At 45.8% G+C, this 17,215-nt stretch overlaps 1 protein-coding gene across 6 annotated transcripts in view; it reads right to left on the bottom strand.

The window, feature by feature from the left end:
• Positions 1 to 651: 651 nt before the first annotated feature.
• Positions 652 to 17,215, bottom strand: part of LOC105495088 (Yip1 domain family member 1) — a 37,204-nt gene continuing 20,640 nt past the window's right edge. For 4 of the 6 annotated variants that reach the window (XM_011764272.2, XM_011764275.3, XM_011764274.3 and 1 more), the window contains 4 exons: positions 17,038 to 17,204; positions 16,481 to 16,663; positions 9,602 to 9,699; positions 652 to 1,191 (listed from right to left, as the gene is read on the bottom strand). In XM_011764272.2, the coding sequence (XP_011762574.1) occupies positions 9,610 to 9,699; positions 16,481 to 16,663; positions 17,038 to 17,204 (440 nt within the window). In that variant the 3' untranslated portion in view covers positions 652 to 1,191; positions 9,602 to 9,609. Of the gene's footprint in view, positions 1,192 to 4,220; positions 4,272 to 9,601; positions 9,700 to 16,480; positions 16,664 to 17,037; positions 17,205 to 17,215 lie in introns of all 6 variants that reach the window. The other 2 variants (XR_011620703.1, XR_011620714.1) reach the window with 1 other exon arrangement.

Raw genomic sequence — 17,215 nt, 5'->3', positions numbered from 1 at the left:
GACCATCAGAAGCTCAGCCTCCCAGATCATATGCATTTTGAACAAAAAGTATGTTAAAGCTAGCTTTGCGTTGTCACTGGTTTCTCTCTTTAATGCACACTAGCCAAGAAGTCAAAGCACCCTAAGAGAATTTTCTGAAATTTGTCAAAATGGGATGTAAATGAACTTTTTTTTTTTTTTTTTTAAGAAAAGGTGTCACTTTGTTACCTAGGTGGGAGGGGCTCACTGCAGCCTCAACCTCCAGGCTCAGCCTCTCGAGGATGCTTAACATCACCTTGGCAAACCTCCCACCTTAGCCTCTCGAGTAGCTGGGACTACAGGCATGCACCACTATGCCCAGCTAATTTTTTGTATTTTTTTTGTAGACTGGGTTTCACCATGTTGCCCAGGCTGGTCTCAACTCTTGGGCTCAAGCAATCTACCCACCTTAGCCTCCCAAAGTGCTGGGATTACAGGCGTGAGCCACAACTTCTGGCCAAATGTGTTCTTTAAAACTGATACTCCATTCTTATAGGAGGAAACATACAGATGTCCCATTTTAACCCACACATCATAACATCAAGCACATTCAATCCGATTCCCAGCAGCCTCCAGTACAGACAAACCATCAAGGAAAAACTTAAGGTCAAAGTCACAAAATGCAGTCACAGACATCATGTGAGATATTTATTTTGCAACCATTTAGTTCAGCTGTCCAGTATCAGGTTACCAAAGACAAATTTTCAAGCTCCCGGTTAATCTCCACCAAAGTTTCTACTGTTCGGTTACTTCAGGATGGCTAGCATTTGGAGAGAAGAGGATCCCCCAGGTAGTCTGTACATAATTCAGAGAGAGGACATCAGAATTTAGCATGGGTCTGTTTCGGGTATTAAGGTACCACAGTGAAGCATGTCATTTGACGTGGGTGGCAAAGGGATGGCACTGAGCATGCCTAACCCATTCCCCGGCATTTCAGTCCAATCAGCACATGCTCACAATGACCATCCATGTGTGAAAAAGAAGAGCTGAAAGACACATGTGCTGAGCAACATTTAATTTCTGCTTGTTAAACGGGTGATTAGGCACCAGTATGGCCCCATCCAGACACTGGGAGTTTGTGCCACTCCATCAGTTCTGCTGGCTCTGCTCATTCTGCTTTCCTGCAGTGGATGCCACTTCCCAAAGAACCATGCTCCAAAAAACAAAAGAGAACTGAAAAACAAAACGGGACACTTTCAAGATAAAGAACCCCCACAAAAGGAAAGAGCCACATTGTAGAAAAGGATATTCATGTATGTTTAGAGGTATAACTCCAACACCAGAGCAGTCTGCTGCCACCAATTCCCCAAATCTTGAGCCTTGAGTCTGATTTTGATGCTCAAAGTAGAGCTTACTGTTGGAAGAAAGATGATGCTTTAAAAAATTTTCTTCTATTTCCTTGGAAACCCAGTGACTCTCTCCAAGCCAGATCCCAAAGCTACCTTTGCCCATCCTTCTCTCTCTCTCTTCTCCATGACAGCACTGTGTTAAGCATTAGAGGAGAAAAGGTAAGAGTGGATATGGAGGGACTTAAAGATCTGGGACCTGGAAAACCATGGTAGTTGAAATGTAAGGTTATACAGGAGATAATGGCAGGATATGAGGCAGGTCAAATAAATCAGGGATAGATTGTGGCAATACAGGGGGTTTCAAGTTTATTCTTTGGGCAATAGGGGACCAAAAAAAAAGTTTCTAAGTAGGGAAGTGACATAGTCAAAGGCGTGGTCAGAATTATAAATTTTCAAAGACCCCTGTGGCTGTGTATAGGATGAACTGGAAGGAGAAAAAGAAAAGAAGTGGAGAAAGCCATCATGTTACTGCTACAGTTCAAATACGAAATGATCGGTCCTGAAAGCTAGGTATGGTAACAACAGGACAGAGACGAGAAATACTTCAGAGGTAGAAAAGACAAGTCTTGCTGACTGATACTATGTGGAAGGTGAGTGGGGGAAATCTACAATCTACTTTGATGCTGAGGTTTCTATCTTGGGTGACTGGATGGATTTCTTAATTAATCCAACAAATATTGAGGACCCACGTGCCAGGTACTGGGTATGGTGATGAACAAGACAGACACGGTCCCAACTGTCGAGGAACCAGTCTACCAAGAGAAGCAACAGAGCAGGCAAACAAATATAGAAAATATTATTTATTTAATTACAATTTTTTTTTTTTTGAGACAGAGTCTCGCTCTGTTGCCCAGGCTGGAGGGCAGTGGCGTGATCTCGGCTCACTGCAAGCTCCGCCTCCCGGGTTCACGCCATTCTCCTGCCTCAGCCTCCCGAGTAGCTGGGACTACAGGCGCCTGCCACCACGCCTGGCTAATTTTTTGTATTTTTAGTAGAGATGGGGTTTCACTGTGTTAGCCAGGATGGTCTCGATCTCCTGACCTCATGATCCGCCGCCTCAGCCTCCCAAAGTGCTGGGATTACAGGCGTGAGCCACCATGCCCGGCCTTAATTACAATCTTAACTTGCCAGGCGAGGGTGTAATAAAGAATCTAACCTGCTCTGCAGTCAGGGACAATATAAATGATGGTGCCATTCCCTGAGACAGAAAAACATGAGGAGGATCTGGTTGTAGTGGGGGATGAGTACAGCTTGGAATGTAATGAATTAGAGGCAACTGTTGGAATACCTAGCTGGGGATTTGCAAGAGACAGAAACTTGGAAAGAGGGGCCAGAGAGAGAGTTAAATCCAGGGGAGACTAAGGAATATGTTGGAGAATAAGTTCCTAATGCATAGCCTTCCACTTGGGAGAATGAGCTAGGCCTTCCTGGAGACATCAACAGGGCAATACCACATTCAGACGTCAGCGTTTGATGATACCACGAAGGTGAGGCTGAGGCAAGGGCTATCTGCCCAAGTCTACTGGCTCAAGAAAAGAGAAACATTGCTAACGAAATATCTGTGAAAAGTGGCTGGAGAAGGTCAGACACTGTAATTTGCAGGCGTGAAAGAACCTAAAGCCCTGATCAGCCTTTTAGTAACCATCAACTTGGGTTCTGAAATGCTAAGTAACGGTAGGGACAAATGGGCCCACAGAGCAAGCACTCAAGATTTTATTTGCATAGATATGTACTCTGTTTTTCTCTCATCTTTCTGGCTGTCTATTCCAAATTAATGTCAAAACTAAGGAAGAATTTGAAGACTAGAAAATTCCCTTCTCAGGCGGGCATGGGGACTCATGCCTGTAATCCCAGCACTTTGGGAGGCCGAGGCAGGCAGATCACTTGAGGCCAGGAGTTAGAGGCCAGCCTGGCCAACATGGCAAAATGCCATCTCTACCAAAAATACAAAAAAATTAGCCAGGCATGATGATGCATTCCTGTAATCCCAGCTACTCGGGAGGCTGAGGTATGAGAATCACTTGAACCTGGGAGGTGGAGGTTGCAGTGAGCCGAGAATGCACCACTGTCCTCCAACTTGGGCAACAGAGTGAGACTGTCTGAAAAAGGAAAAGAAAAAAGAAATTTCCTTCTCCTGCTGCCAACTTTTAATGGGGGGCCGGAAGCAAAGACGTTAGGAATTCTTGGCACTTAGGCCAGAGGGAGAAAAGTAAGACGCTATTGCCCTTTGTGCCAAACTTGGTCCCCAGTGTCACCATCAGCCAGCACTTCCTTATCTCTTGAAGATTGCCTCTACCACCTCTTGGCCTGCGACCTGACTCTTGACCACTTTTGGCTCCCATCTTGGGTGGCTGCACTATGGCATGGGCATTCTCTGTCCCTTTCCTTGGCTCAGCCCTGCAGCCAAGCCTTCCAATCCCACCACTGTCTGATCTGGGATGTTCCAATCAGAAGTTCCTATAATCATGATTCTCTCTTTAACGTAAAAGGGCCTTCTAGTCTGTGTGGCGCATGAGATGTAAAACTGGAGTATAGAATCTGGGAGGGTAAGGACTGATCTCCGTCGTTCACCAGCACACAGTAGAATTTCAATGAATGAACAAGTAAAGATTTCCCAAGTAACCTGCCACATAAACCCAGGAAAGTTTTGATGCTATATGATAGGCCTAACAAGTTGTTCAAATGAAGCTTTCTCCGAGTGTCTGCTGGGTGCTAGGGGGCTATATTGGTAAATAAAGTTCTGCCCTCAAGGAACTCTCAGTCTATGAAGTTACAGTGAATAAGCAAACTGCCATAATAAAAGAACATACGAGAGCTGTAGAAGAGCACAGAAAAGAAAATAAGTAATACTACCTGGAGAAGTCAAGAAAAACTTCAGCAAGCAGAGGGTATCTGAAGAGAGTCCTGAAAAATAAACAGGAAATTGCCAAGTAGACAAGGCTTGTGAAATGAACACTCTTGACAACGTGAGCGACTGAAAGGATACCAGCATACAAACCCTGTGTATCCAGTCAGGAGGGTTTAATGACACAGGACTCTCCGGAAGCCCTCTCTGCATCATTAATTAAAGCCCTGATCACACTGCGATATGATAATCTGCTGATGGCCCTCCTCTGCACAGCCCCACCTGTCAGTGCCCCTCGAAAGCTCGCCCCAATCTGGATGCTGCCTTTCAGATACTCCATCCCTCAAGCCAAAGCAGGGCTTCCCAGGTACAGTTTCCAGGCTCTACCAGGGTCTTGGCTCAGAGAAGACATAGCACTGCCCTCAGGTGAAGAGTTAATGAAGAAGGAAGGATGGAAGCCAGATATTCTTTATATTATTTCAGTAACTTACGTAGGGGTAGCATGCTGATTACAAGTACAGTCCCACACTGCATAATGATGTTTCAGTTGACAACAGACCACATATACAATAGTGGTCCCATAAGATCACATCATATTTTTACTGTACCTTTTCTATGTTTAGATACACAAACACTTACAATTGTGTTACAACTGCCTGCTGTATCCAGTATAGTAACATGCCACACAGGTTTGTAGCCTAGGAGCAATAGGCTATCCCACATAAGTGTGTTGTAGGCTATACCATCTAGGTTCAAGTATATTCTATGATATTTGCACAATGATGAAATTGCCTAATGACGCGTGTCTCAGAATGTATCCCGTCATTAAGCAACGCATGACTGTAACTGGAAGCTCCCCTATGATCCTGAGGTTCCAGGGAGAGAAGGGGGTCTCCCTGGAATGTGTTCTAACCTAAGCCTTCCAATGCTCTCCTGGGAATGTGCCCTAAGCTAAGTTTTCCAATACACAGATTTACACAGGGAAGGTAGGTTACTGGTGAGATTAGAAGGAAACCTTTATTTTTCAGTGAAAGCTGGGAGTCCAGAGATGACAGTAGAAGGCACAGCCAGCTCATAAATCAGCAGCATTCAGGGCTCTGGACAGTCTCTCAGAAGCAACTGATGCTTCTGCCAGGGAGGTTGCAAAGAAGCTGTTAATCACTATCTCATTTGGAGACTTGACACCCAAATGGAGGCACTAACACCCACGTTATAGATCTGAGCAAAGTGCAGAGGTGTCAAATCTGTGTACACCAGTCTGTGAAGTCTTCAAGGGCCCTGAGGGCCAGGCTCTTCTCAGATGCTGCTCTGACTCTCTGAAGGCCTTTACAACCAAAATGAAATGAAGTAACTTAAGTCCTAGCTCAGGGGCAGGTTGAGAGAGACCCTCAACATGGCGATGTCAGGTACTTTGGGCCAAAAGAGAGACCCAGGAAACTGTTGCCGTTGCGTTCTCTACCTCTGTCCCTCTCCAGCTGGGCTTGAATTGTCTTGTTCTCAGTGATGTGAGTCCACATCGTGTTATCATGTTCCCCTGTACAGCCTAGGTCTTCACCTTCCCAAAAGCCATGGGAAACAGACTGCTTTTTCCAGAACAGCTAACTGACTGTGCTCAACCTTCGTGACCCAGTTCAAACAAGAGCCCCTCTCTGATGCTTCCCTCCCGGCCAACTCCAACTGAGTCCCACCCTTCTTGACCCTATAATGCTACACTGACAACTTGGCTATGGCATTTAAAGTTTTAATAGTTCCTATATGGATTGACAACAGTATATGCAAATACTTCAAATATATACATATCACTACTTTATGCTTGTGTACAAGAATCTAAAATGGCCTCCAATGATCCCTGCCTGTCTCCAGGCATTCATGCCTTTGTGTAATTCGCTCCCCTAGAAGGTAGGCGAGACCTGTGACTTGCTTCGAGTCAATAGAAGATGGCAAAGGTGATGACCATCTCTTCTATATTTACATTACATAGGATAGCAACTTCCATTTCACTATCAGACTCGATTGCCTCTCTCTCCCTTTATGGTTTTGATGAAGTGAGTGATCATACAGAGAGGCCCACGTGGCAAGGAACTGAGGGTGGTCTCCAAATGACCGTCAGCAAGAAGGTCCTCATTCTACAAAGCCACAGGAATTGAATTCTGCCAGCAACCTTGTGAGTTGGGAAGCAGATATTTTCCCAGTCTAGATTTCAGGTGAGACACCAGCCCTGGCCAACATTTTGACCGCAGCCTTGGGAGAGAATCTGAAGCAGAGGAGCAATCTAAGCTATCCCCAGAGTCCTGCCCCACAGAAACTGTGAGAATGTGTATTGTGGTAATGCCACTGGGCAGCAATAGATAATTAACACAGCACGCAAACTCTCAGCTGGTAAGACATGCAATCAAAGGAGTGTGGAGACTGCTACTAAACACCTTTAGACGTGCAGAGGAAGGCTCCATCAAACAGCCAAAGGCTGTTAAGAACCTGCATTTTAGTGATAAAAAGAACATTTGTCTAAAAAATGGGAAAGTGAAAAACCTCAAAAATTGGCTCCCCAAGACTTAGATATGAGTCCCAGCTCTGCCTCTAAGAGATAGGTGATCTTAGTCAACCCAGATTTACTAAGCCCAGCCTTCTCATCTATACATAAAATGTGGTCAATAGGGCGGGTAAGAGTGGCTAATGAAAGAATAAACTAGAAAGTGTTTTGTCAGGCCAGGTGCAGTGGCTCACGCCTGTAATCCCAGCACTGTGGGAGGTCGAGGTGGGTGGATCACAAGGTCAGGAGTTCGAGACCAGCCTGGCCAACACAGTGAAACCCTGTCTCTACTAAAAATACAAAACATTAGCCAGGCGTGGTGGCGGATGCCTGTAATCCCAGCTACTTGGGAGGCTGAGGCAGGAGAATTGCTTGAACCTGGGAGTCAGAGGTTGCAGTGGGCCAAGACTGCACCAAGCACTCCAGCCTGGGCGACAGAGTGAGACTCCATCTCAAAAAAAAAAAAAAGTGTTTTGTCAAATGGAATGTGATAGACACATGTTAGTTTGCCCCAGAACTCTGGGGTGGCCTTGGGTAAGGCACTGTCCTCTCTCGGCCTCAGCTCCCTTATTGTAAAATGAGGAGGGAAGCCCATGCTATTTAATGTGTACAAGGGCTCTCACCTTCTTTGATTCTTTTATTTTTTATTTATTTTTATTTATTTATTTATTTTTTTGAGATGTAGTCTCGCTCTGTCGCCCAGGCTGGAGTGCAGTGGCTCGATCTCGGCTCACTGCAAGCTCTGCCTCCCAGGTTCATGCCATTCTCCTGCCTCAGTCTCCTGAGTAGCTGGGACTACAAGTGCCTGTCACCGTGCCCGGCTAATTCTTTTTGTATTTTTAGTAGAGATGGGGTTTCATCCTGTTAGCCAGGATGGTCTCGATCTCCTGACCTCGTGATTCACCCACCTTGGCCTCCCAAAGTGCTGAGATTACAGGTGTGAGCCACCGTGCCCAGCCTGACCTTCTTTGATTCTAACATCGCATACCCATGAGAAGAGAGAAAGAGGCAAAAGTGGTAGACTATGACATTTTACAATAGTTCCCCAGTCATTCTACTGGCCAGGGTGACTGTCTTACCATCAAGGAACTGGAAGCATTTGACCAGTCATATCTAGTCAACCTGCAGGGCCTACCACCTGGATTCCTCAACTACGAGGGAAAATCTCCATTTGTTTTACAAAAGGAAAAAAGGATCAAGGTAAAGTCAGTGGGAGCCACCGAACACAAACTACTGATGCACTCTGAGAGGGGTAGTAGCTTTGATTTTATTGCTGAGCACCTTAACTATGTGCCAGGAGCTTTTATAAAAATGATCTCCAACCTTCACTACAATCTTATATAGGTTGTGTCATTCTTATTTCAAGTTAGCTGAGGCTCAAAGAGTTATAAGCCCCTTACCCGAGGCACATTGCTAGTACATGGTAGGGCTGGGATTTATCATTATTATTATTAGAGACAGGTTCTCTCTCTATCACCCAGGCTAGACTGCAGTGGAGCAATCACAGCTCACTTTAACCTCCATCTCCCAGGCGCAAGTGATCCTCCAACCCCAGCCTCCCAACTAGCTGGGACTACAGGAGCATGCCACCAAGACCAGCTAATTTTTTGTATTGTTTGTAGAAATGGGGTTTTGCTATATTGCCCAGGTTGGTCTCAAACTCCTGAGCTCAAGTGATTTGCTTGCCTTGGCCTCCCAGAGTGCTGGATTACAGGCGTGAGCCACCACAGCCAGCCTGGGATTAAATTGCAATTTTATTTAATTCTAAGCCCCTGGTTTTTGCACATATCTCATGGCTCTGGGAGACAGCAGCTTGGGCAGAAAGGACAGTCTGTGATTACAAAGCAAAGTAAAGGTTCTTGGCCTGCAGCAAGATCATGTGCAGAGTGTGCTTCATTTATACTTGCCACAAACATTTACTGAGTGCCCTCTGTATACTAGGTTATGTGGTAGGCAATGAAGATATAGAGTAACACCATTCCTTGTTCTTGTGGAGCTCAGTCTAACTGGGGAGACACTGTAGTATACAGTGGACAAATGAATGAATAAATAGCTGAACAAATGAATGAATAGGCAGACGGACACATGATTAGTCAGCCATTAGTGTTTCAAGCACCATGAGAGTGATGCTTAATACAAAGTGTAATGGGATCACCAGATAAATGATAGGACCAGACAAATGGCTGGGCACAGTGGCTCACACCTGTAATACCAGCACTTTGGGGGGCCAAGGCAGGTGGATCACCTGAGGTCAGGAGTTCAAGACCAGCCTGGCCAACATGGTGAAATCCCATCTCTACTAAAAATATAAAAATTAGCCAGGCGCTAGTGGCACGCACCTGTAATCTCAGCTACTCAGGAGGCTGAGGCAGGAGAATCACCTGAACCCAGGAGATGGAGGCTGCAGTGAGCTGAGATCATGCCATTGCACTCCAGCCTGGGCAACAAGAGCGAAACTCGGTCTCAAAAAAAAAAAAAAAGAAAAGAAAAGAAAGAAAAAGAAAAAAATCACCAGGATTGTTATAAAATGGAACAAACCCATATTGTGCTCTAGGAAAGGGTTCAGGGAGGAGAAGAGAGTCCTCTCTGCTGGGACCAAAGGCAGGAGCTCCTCTTACAAAAGAACCTAACAGCTCATGTTATCCAACTCTGTAAAGCCAGTATCATGTGGATTTCAAAATAGAGGCCTTCAATAAGAGGAACACAGAAACACAGACATGCACATGCACAAACCCACACTGAACTGGCAGAAGGATAAAAGGGTCTGGCCCTCTGTGCTTAAAGCTAACAGTAACAGAATTGATACACCTGCCCATGTTTTATGGCACCACACAGCAAAATAAAAATAGAATCTCTTACTTTCCTCATTAGCTGGACTTGGCTGCAGCAACTGTTTGGTTCAGAGTAGCTGTAGTTGTTGGGAGATGGTCCATCTCTGGTGCATCAAAAAAGTATGCCTGTGGGAAGCAAAGACCCAGCAGGGAGTTAAAAAGACAATGGTCCGGGTAAGTATTTTTTAGAGTCCATGCTAACAGTACTTCTGGGCTCTCACGGCCCCTAAGTTCTTCCCACCATATTTGTCATCACACTAAACTACAACCATCTGTTTATGTTTGTCTCACTAAATTGTGAGTACTTTTAAAAATTTAGCTACCATGTATTGAGCACTTACTATATTACATGACTTACTCTTAGTAACCCGATGAGGTTGTTAGGATTATCCTCATTAGACAGATAAAGAAACTAAGACTCAGAGAGACTGTCATTTGATCAGGTAAACATGGCTAATGAGTGGTGAAGCCAGAACTCAAAGCTAGGTCTGTCTGACTCCAAAGCACAAGCTCTTAATCACTACATTATACAATCTTTCCTCCAGGGCAAAGGCTGTATCCTTCTTCATCTTTGTGTCACCAGCACCCCTGCACAGGGCCTGGCATACTAGGTAACCAATCAATACTGAATGAACTGAACTACATTAGCTTGCTGCTAAACTAGTTAGTTGGCTTTCTGCAAAGACCTTGAAAAGAAAGTGCTAGGCATGCTTTCCCTAAAAATTTTTCAGCTGGGAAACGAAAGGTTTGCTAAGTGCTTCCACTTACCATCTACAACTTAGCTGTCAAAAGTCAGACAGAGGTAGAGGAGGGAAGACATAAGGAGAATCTTTCCACCCATCTCAAGGTCTAGAGAAGCCTAACTTGAGCGAAGCCTAACTTGAGCCCAGGAAAATACCAATCTCACTACCCTTGAATACTGGTTGTTCAAAGGAAAGGTGAATTTGTTACTATATCAAGGCCCACTGAATATTCATGACACCACCTTGGGGTCAGTGCCCTTAGGAAGGTACACTGTTAGAAAGCCAACAACCATCTTTCACCAGCTCTGCTCTCTATCAGCCAGAAGGGGGCACCAACACAACATGCTGGAGCTCTACCCTATCTGTTGCTATTCCGTGTTAACTTTCTGAAGTTTCCAGATGATGCCTTTCTCTGCAGATTCCCTCTAGTTTGCCCCATTCCCAGGGTAACTCTATTACTTTTAAGAAGCTTCCTCCCTAGGAACCCTTCCAGCAGCTGTTTTCTGAGGCAAGAAAAGAAGAGTCCCTAACTTAAGTGGGGGATAAGGCCGCAGTGCTAGTGCTGGGCTCCTCCAGTTCTCCCACAGGTGCACTGTGCCACAGGCCCCCAGGATGCAGGAACAAAGTCTTTCTTCCAGGTTACCGCAGGACACCCTTGTAAGACAGAATGAGCAAAGACGCCCAGGTTCTACACCTGGCTCTGCTATTAGCTCACACTGTGACTTTGGACAAGTTGCTCCACCCACTTCAGCCTCAGCTTTCTGATCTATAAAATTTAAGGATTAGAAAAGATGATCTTGGGGCTGGGCGTGGTGGCTCCAGAGAGAGAGAGAGAGAGAGATTGGGTGTGGTGGAAAGAGAGAGGGAAAGAGAGAAAGAGAGAGAGGGAGAGAAAGAGAGAGAAGGCAGGGAAGGAAGGAAGGAAAGAAGGAAGGAAGGAAGGACGGAAGGAAGGACAGATGGAAGGAAGGACGGAAGGAAGGACAGATGGAAGGAAGGAAGGAAGGAAGGCAGGCAGGCAGGCAGGCAGGCAAATAAATAAGATCTCAGCTGGATGTGGTGGCTCACACCTGTAATCCCAGCATTTTGGGGGGCCAAGGAAGGTGGATCATTTGAGGCCAGGAGTTCAAGACCAGCACGGCCAACATGGCAAAAGCCCACCTCTACTAAAAATACAAAAATTAGCCAGGCGTGGTGGCGCATGCCTGTCATCCCAGCTACTCAGGAGGCTGAGGGACAAGAATTGCTTCAGCCCAGGAGGCGGAGGTTGCAGTGAGCCTAGATCACACTGCTGCACTCCAGCCTGGGTGACAGAGGGAAACCCTGACTGGAAAAAGAAAAGATGGGCCGGGCGCGGTGGCTCAAGCCTGTAATCCCAGCACTTTGGGAGGCCGAGACGGGCGGATCACGAGGTCAGGAGATCGAGAGACGATCCCGGCTAACACGGTGAAACCCCGTCTCTACTAAAAAATACAAAAAAATAGCCGGGCGCGGTGGCGGGCGCCTGTAGTCCCAGCTACTCGGGAGGCTGAGGCAGGAGAATGGCGTAAACCCGGGAGGCGGAGCTTGCAGTGAGCTGAGATCCGGCCACTGCACTCCAGCCTGGGTGACAGAGCAAGACTCCGTCTCAAAAAAAAAAAAAAAGAAAAGAAAAGATGATCTCTTAGGACCATTCCTTGAACAATCTTGAATTCTATGATTCATTAATTCCACAAATGCTTAATAATAATCACAGCCATCATTTGGGGAATGCCTACTGTGCACCAGACACATACTTGATCATTAATCTGCTCAAAAAATGCTATAACAGGCCATTTTATCCCTTTTAAAGATGAGAAAGCTGAGACTCAAACAGATGGAATTTTCCCAAGGCTAGACAACTATGTGTCTGAGCTAGGATTTCAATCCAGTTGAGTCCATCTCCATAGTCTGTGCTCTTCTAATTCTCCATCACTTCCTGCGATTTGTTACCTAGTCTATGTCCAGTCCAGATCTAGGCACCATGGAGACCTCGAAGCTGAATCAGCAGGCTCTCTGTGAGTAGGGGCAGGGCACAGTTCCCTGTAAAAGCCGGCAGTAACCACCTCAAACTTAGGCTTGTACATCTCCCAACATACACCAGGGGTGCAGCCTCTAGGTGCTTCCTTAGTCATCCCTGCCAGATGTGTTCTGGTATAACTTAGACATCATTTACATGTGCAATCACCGAGGGGCCCCTGGCAGGTGTGGGGCTGTTATATGCTTCACTGCACTAAGGCAAAAACACCAATCTGTGTTCCCCAGGGGAGAGTGCGCAAGCCAAGCTGTCTGGTTCAGCCGGTACCCCTCAGCTCAAATAACTCCCCTGCCAGTTCCTCCCTCTGCCTTAACAATAATGTCTTCCATTTACATGACTCATCATATTTTCCATGCTGCATATATCATTCAATCCTAGCAACAGTAAAGACGTTGCCATGGCATGCACGATTGGCCCGTTTCTAAGTGAGGGCAGGAATCCAGAGAAGGGAAATCACCCAAGCAGGCGGTAGTGGAGCTGGGACTGGAACCCAAGTTTCCTAACTTCTGGCTCAGTCCTTCTGCAGTAAACAACGCCTCCAGAAGAAAAAGGAGGGGCTGGTCACTGTGGAGAACAAAACCCAGGCATGGTGGGCCCCTGGCTAGACACCTGACCACAGGATGGTTCCCTTCCTCCAGAAGGAGAAAACTGTGCCTTCCGCTCCAGGAAGAGGCCCTGCACCCCACAAGGACCTCCCTGCTCCACAGTCCAACCCGTGCTGCTCCTCTGAGTCCCTTACAGACTGAACGGCCTCTTCTCCTGCCTCTTCATCTCCACTGCTTTCTCATCCAGGTGTGTAATGGGTCAAAAGTTCAGGAGAGATGAGAAGAGGTCAGTGAGAGGCATCAAGGAAGGGCATTGTCATTAAGAGTGGGAGACTTCAGCTTTGGCCCCAGTACTAGTTGTGGGACCTTGGACCACTCTCACTTGGGTGCTGTGGAGGAATAAGCAGCATACTGGCCCTGGCCGCGTCTGACAACACAGGCTCCTTTAATGACTTTGCATCTGAGGAACACTTCACAGTATGTGGAGGGCTTTCACAGCCAGCTCACGGCATCTCACAAAACCCCATGAAAACAACAATCCCTTTCACAGATGAGGAAACCAAGGTTCTGAGAAGCAAGTCTGTTGCCTATGTTTGCAGCACTGAGCACCACTCAGTCCAGGGCACTCCCTGCTTCAGAATTATACTCTCTTTCAGAAAGTTCCTGAGCAGCGAGATGGGCAGGTAAATCCTGGGTTCAGCGCCTTCTGCCCCGAAACGGAACAATAGGCACAGGAGGTAAAAGGTCCTGCCATAGGTACTAGATGAAATGGGTTCTTTTTTTGTTTTTTGGTTTTTTTTTGAGATGAAGTCTCGCTCTGTCACCCAGGCTGGGGTGCAGTGGCGCAATCTCAGTTCACTGCAACCTCCACCTCCTGGGCTCAAGCGATTCTCACACCTCAGCCTCCCTGGTAGCTGAGACTACAAGCACATGCCACCATACCTGGCTGATTTTTTTATATTTTTGGTAAAGACAGGGTTTAACCATGTTGCCCAGGCTAGTCTCAAACTCCTGAGCTCAAGCAATCTGCCTGCGACTTCCTCCCAAAGTGCCGGGATTATGGGTGTGAGCCACCAAGCCTGGCCTGAAATGGGTTCTTAATAATAACCATAATACCTCCCTGCTCCACTGCTCAACCTGCCCTGCTCCTATTCCTTAGAGAAATTAGAAAGGCAATGCTTCCTCTCCTGCCTCCTTCTCCTCACCAACTTCTCAGCCATGTACATGAGCGGAAGAACTTCAGAAGAGAGACGGGAGATGCCAGTGAGGGACAAGAGATGCCAGTGAGAGTTGGTCACAATGAAAAGGATGTTCTTCAGCAGACAGAAAAGTTCCAGAAGAATCACTGCAGCATTTTAAGTGATCAACTCAGAGATTCCAAGTGCCAGAAATGAATAGTGTCATTCTGCCATGAGTCAAACCAACAGGCCTGCCTCAAGGGTTTAAAGCTTACGCACATGTAAAGTGCATGTAAACTAGGTTTGTGTTTCACAACTTGGCACTTTTTATGAAACTTGTCTAATGATAAAGCATTGGGATCTCATTGATGCATTTAATGAGACAGGTTATCTACACAAAAATGTTAAAGATCAAATGATGTCAAAGAAACATTTACTCCTAAAATTGCAAAACATGACCAAGGGTTTGGAAACCTGCCATGTGGACTATAAGTGCTATAAGACACCTTCCATGGCCATGTCCTTTCCTTCATTAGGGACCTTAACATTCTTGGACTCGGATTTTTTTTTTCAAAACCTGCAACAGGGCTTGTTAAGGCCGTGGACAGCAAATTTTGTGTACGATGCATACAGAAGACACAGAACCATGTCTCCTTAGGATCAAAGGAAAGGGACCCAATTTATGGGCATTTATAGGACAAGTTCCATGTTAAGTGCTTTATAGATATCATTTTATTTGGCTCTCAGAACAATCTTGTGGCAGGAAATATACCCATGTCACAGATTAAGAAATTAAGATTCAGAGAGGAACAATAACATCTCCAAGTTCACACAGCCAATAAGTGACAGAGCTGGTCTTCAATCTGTGCTTATCTGACTCAAAAGCACATGCTCTCCCTAAAAAGACATCTACATATGAACCCAAACACTATTTAAATGTTGTTCACCTTAAAAGTAACTCCACTTTCCCATATCTGACTTCATTTTCAAGCTTTCTACCTTCAAATTTAAAACTTTTAATTTCCACTTTTAAATTTAAACTTTAAACTTTCTACATTTAAATAAAACTTTAAATTTCAAAAATCTTTCTAGGTATGTGCAGAAAATCAGCAAAGGTATCCAAAAACAGAATCCCCCACCCCAGCTCCCTAACCCTATATAGTCAGCCCTCCACACCCACAGGCTCGGCATCCTCAGGCTCAACCAACCATGATGAAAAATATTTTTTAAAAATATATAAGTAAAAAAACCCAATATGACAATAAAAATAACACATATTCTAAAAAACAATATAATAACTATTTACATAACATTTACATTGCACTAGGTATTATGAGTAATCTGGAAATGATGTAAAGCACATAGGAGGAAGTGTGTACACCATTTTGATATAGGGAACTTGAGCATCCATGCTTTTTTTTTTTTTTTTTTTTTTTTTTTTGAGGCGGAGTCTTCACTCTGTCGCCCAGGCTGGAGTGCAGTGGCACCATCTCGGCTCACTGCAAGCTCCGCCTCCCGGGTTCGCGCCATTCTCCTGCCTCAGCCTCCCGAGTAGCTGGGACTACAGGCGCCCACCACCGCGCCCGGCTAATTTTTTGTATTTTAGTAGAGCCGGGGTTTCACCGTGTTAGCCAGGATGGTCTCGATCTCCTGACCTCGTGATCCGCCCGCCTCGGCCTCCCAAAGTGCAGGGATTACAGGCGTGAGCCACCGCGCCCGGCCTTACATCCATGCTTTGGTATTCATAGAGGGTCCTGGAACCAACCACACCCCCACAACCCCAATACTGAGGAACAAATGTATATAGACACTCATCCATCTCTATTTGCTCTGGTCAGACCCCACATTCTGATCAGATTACTGAAATTAGGCAAAACCAAAGACTAAAGCCAAATTCTCATAATTTCACCACTTCCCATGTAGATGAGTCTACTTAAAATGAAATTTTATTTCACAGAATCAATTTTTTTTTTTTTTTTTTTTTGAGACAGGGTCTCCCTCGGTCACCCAGGCCAGAGTGCAGTGGTGTGATCTCAGCTGCCTGCAACCTCCACCTCCTGGGCTCAAGCGATCCTCCCACCTCAGCCTCCCAAGTACCAGCTACTTGCAAGGCTGAGGTGGGAGGATCGCTTAAGCCACCACGCCCAGCTAATTCTTGTATTTTTAGTAGAGACGGGGTTTCACCATGTTGCCCAGACTGGTCCTAAGCTCCTGAGCTCGAGAGATCCACCCACTTGGGCCTCCCAAAATATTGGGATTACAGGCGTAAGCCAATGTGCCCAGCCCATGGAGTCAATTTTAAAAGAACTGTTGTGTCTAACAGTTTAAGGTCTTTTAGCATTTGGATATAAAACACACCAAAAGAATATAGGAATGAACCCATACCAAGCAGCCCACAGAAAGCAGCATATGAAGCAACACAATTGTCACAATTGTGGCCAATGCCACCCGTCGGTTATCCTCACGAACAGCTGGCCAAAATGTCATTGACAAGACAGATCCTGAGATGCCCAGGGCAATCATGACTAGAATCCAACGAACAGCTTTCTGGGGGATAATCCACAGTATCTGAAAGAAGAGAAAAGGAGGAGGGGGGAGGTCTTGGGAGGCATTCGTTCATTCCAGGCACATATGTTTACAAAGGCCCCTGAGCCAATCGGCAGCTGGGCCCCCACTGCCACCCTGGTTTTTCAGTATAGGCTGGAGGAACACCACCAGCATGTAGACTGAGGCATAGACTTTCATAACAAAGGGCCCAAGATCCAGTGAAGGCATTTGGCTCCCCAGACCCCTTTCATGCTGAACTTCTAAATTCAAAGGAGATTTTTCAGGAGCACATGAGTGTTGCACTGGAAATAATGATGTTAGGTCAAATTCTTGGTTGAAGTTTCCACCAAGAACAGGGCATCACTCAGAATCTGCTCCCTAAGTGTGGTACTTACTGCGGTGGGGATATAAATGAAGAGGGAATATCCATAGACACACACAATCTCCAGAAATGAATAGGAGACGATGTTCATAACTTTGCTGTTTCTCCACATGAGGAAACCCCAGAGTGCAAGAGGAACCAGCCAGGCGTAGGCATAGATGATGGTAGCTGCTATGGACACTGAGGATGAC

The sequence above is a fragment of the Macaca nemestrina genome, chromosome 1 (genome assembly GCF_043159975.1).
Source record: "Macaca nemestrina isolate mMacNem1 chromosome 1, mMacNem.hap1, whole genome shotgun sequence".
NCBI lineage: Eukaryota > Metazoa > Chordata > Mammalia > Primates > Cercopithecidae > Macaca > Macaca nemestrina.
The sequence above is the reverse complement of the archived record's forward strand: the minus strand, read 5'-3'. Positions and strand labels throughout refer to the sequence as shown.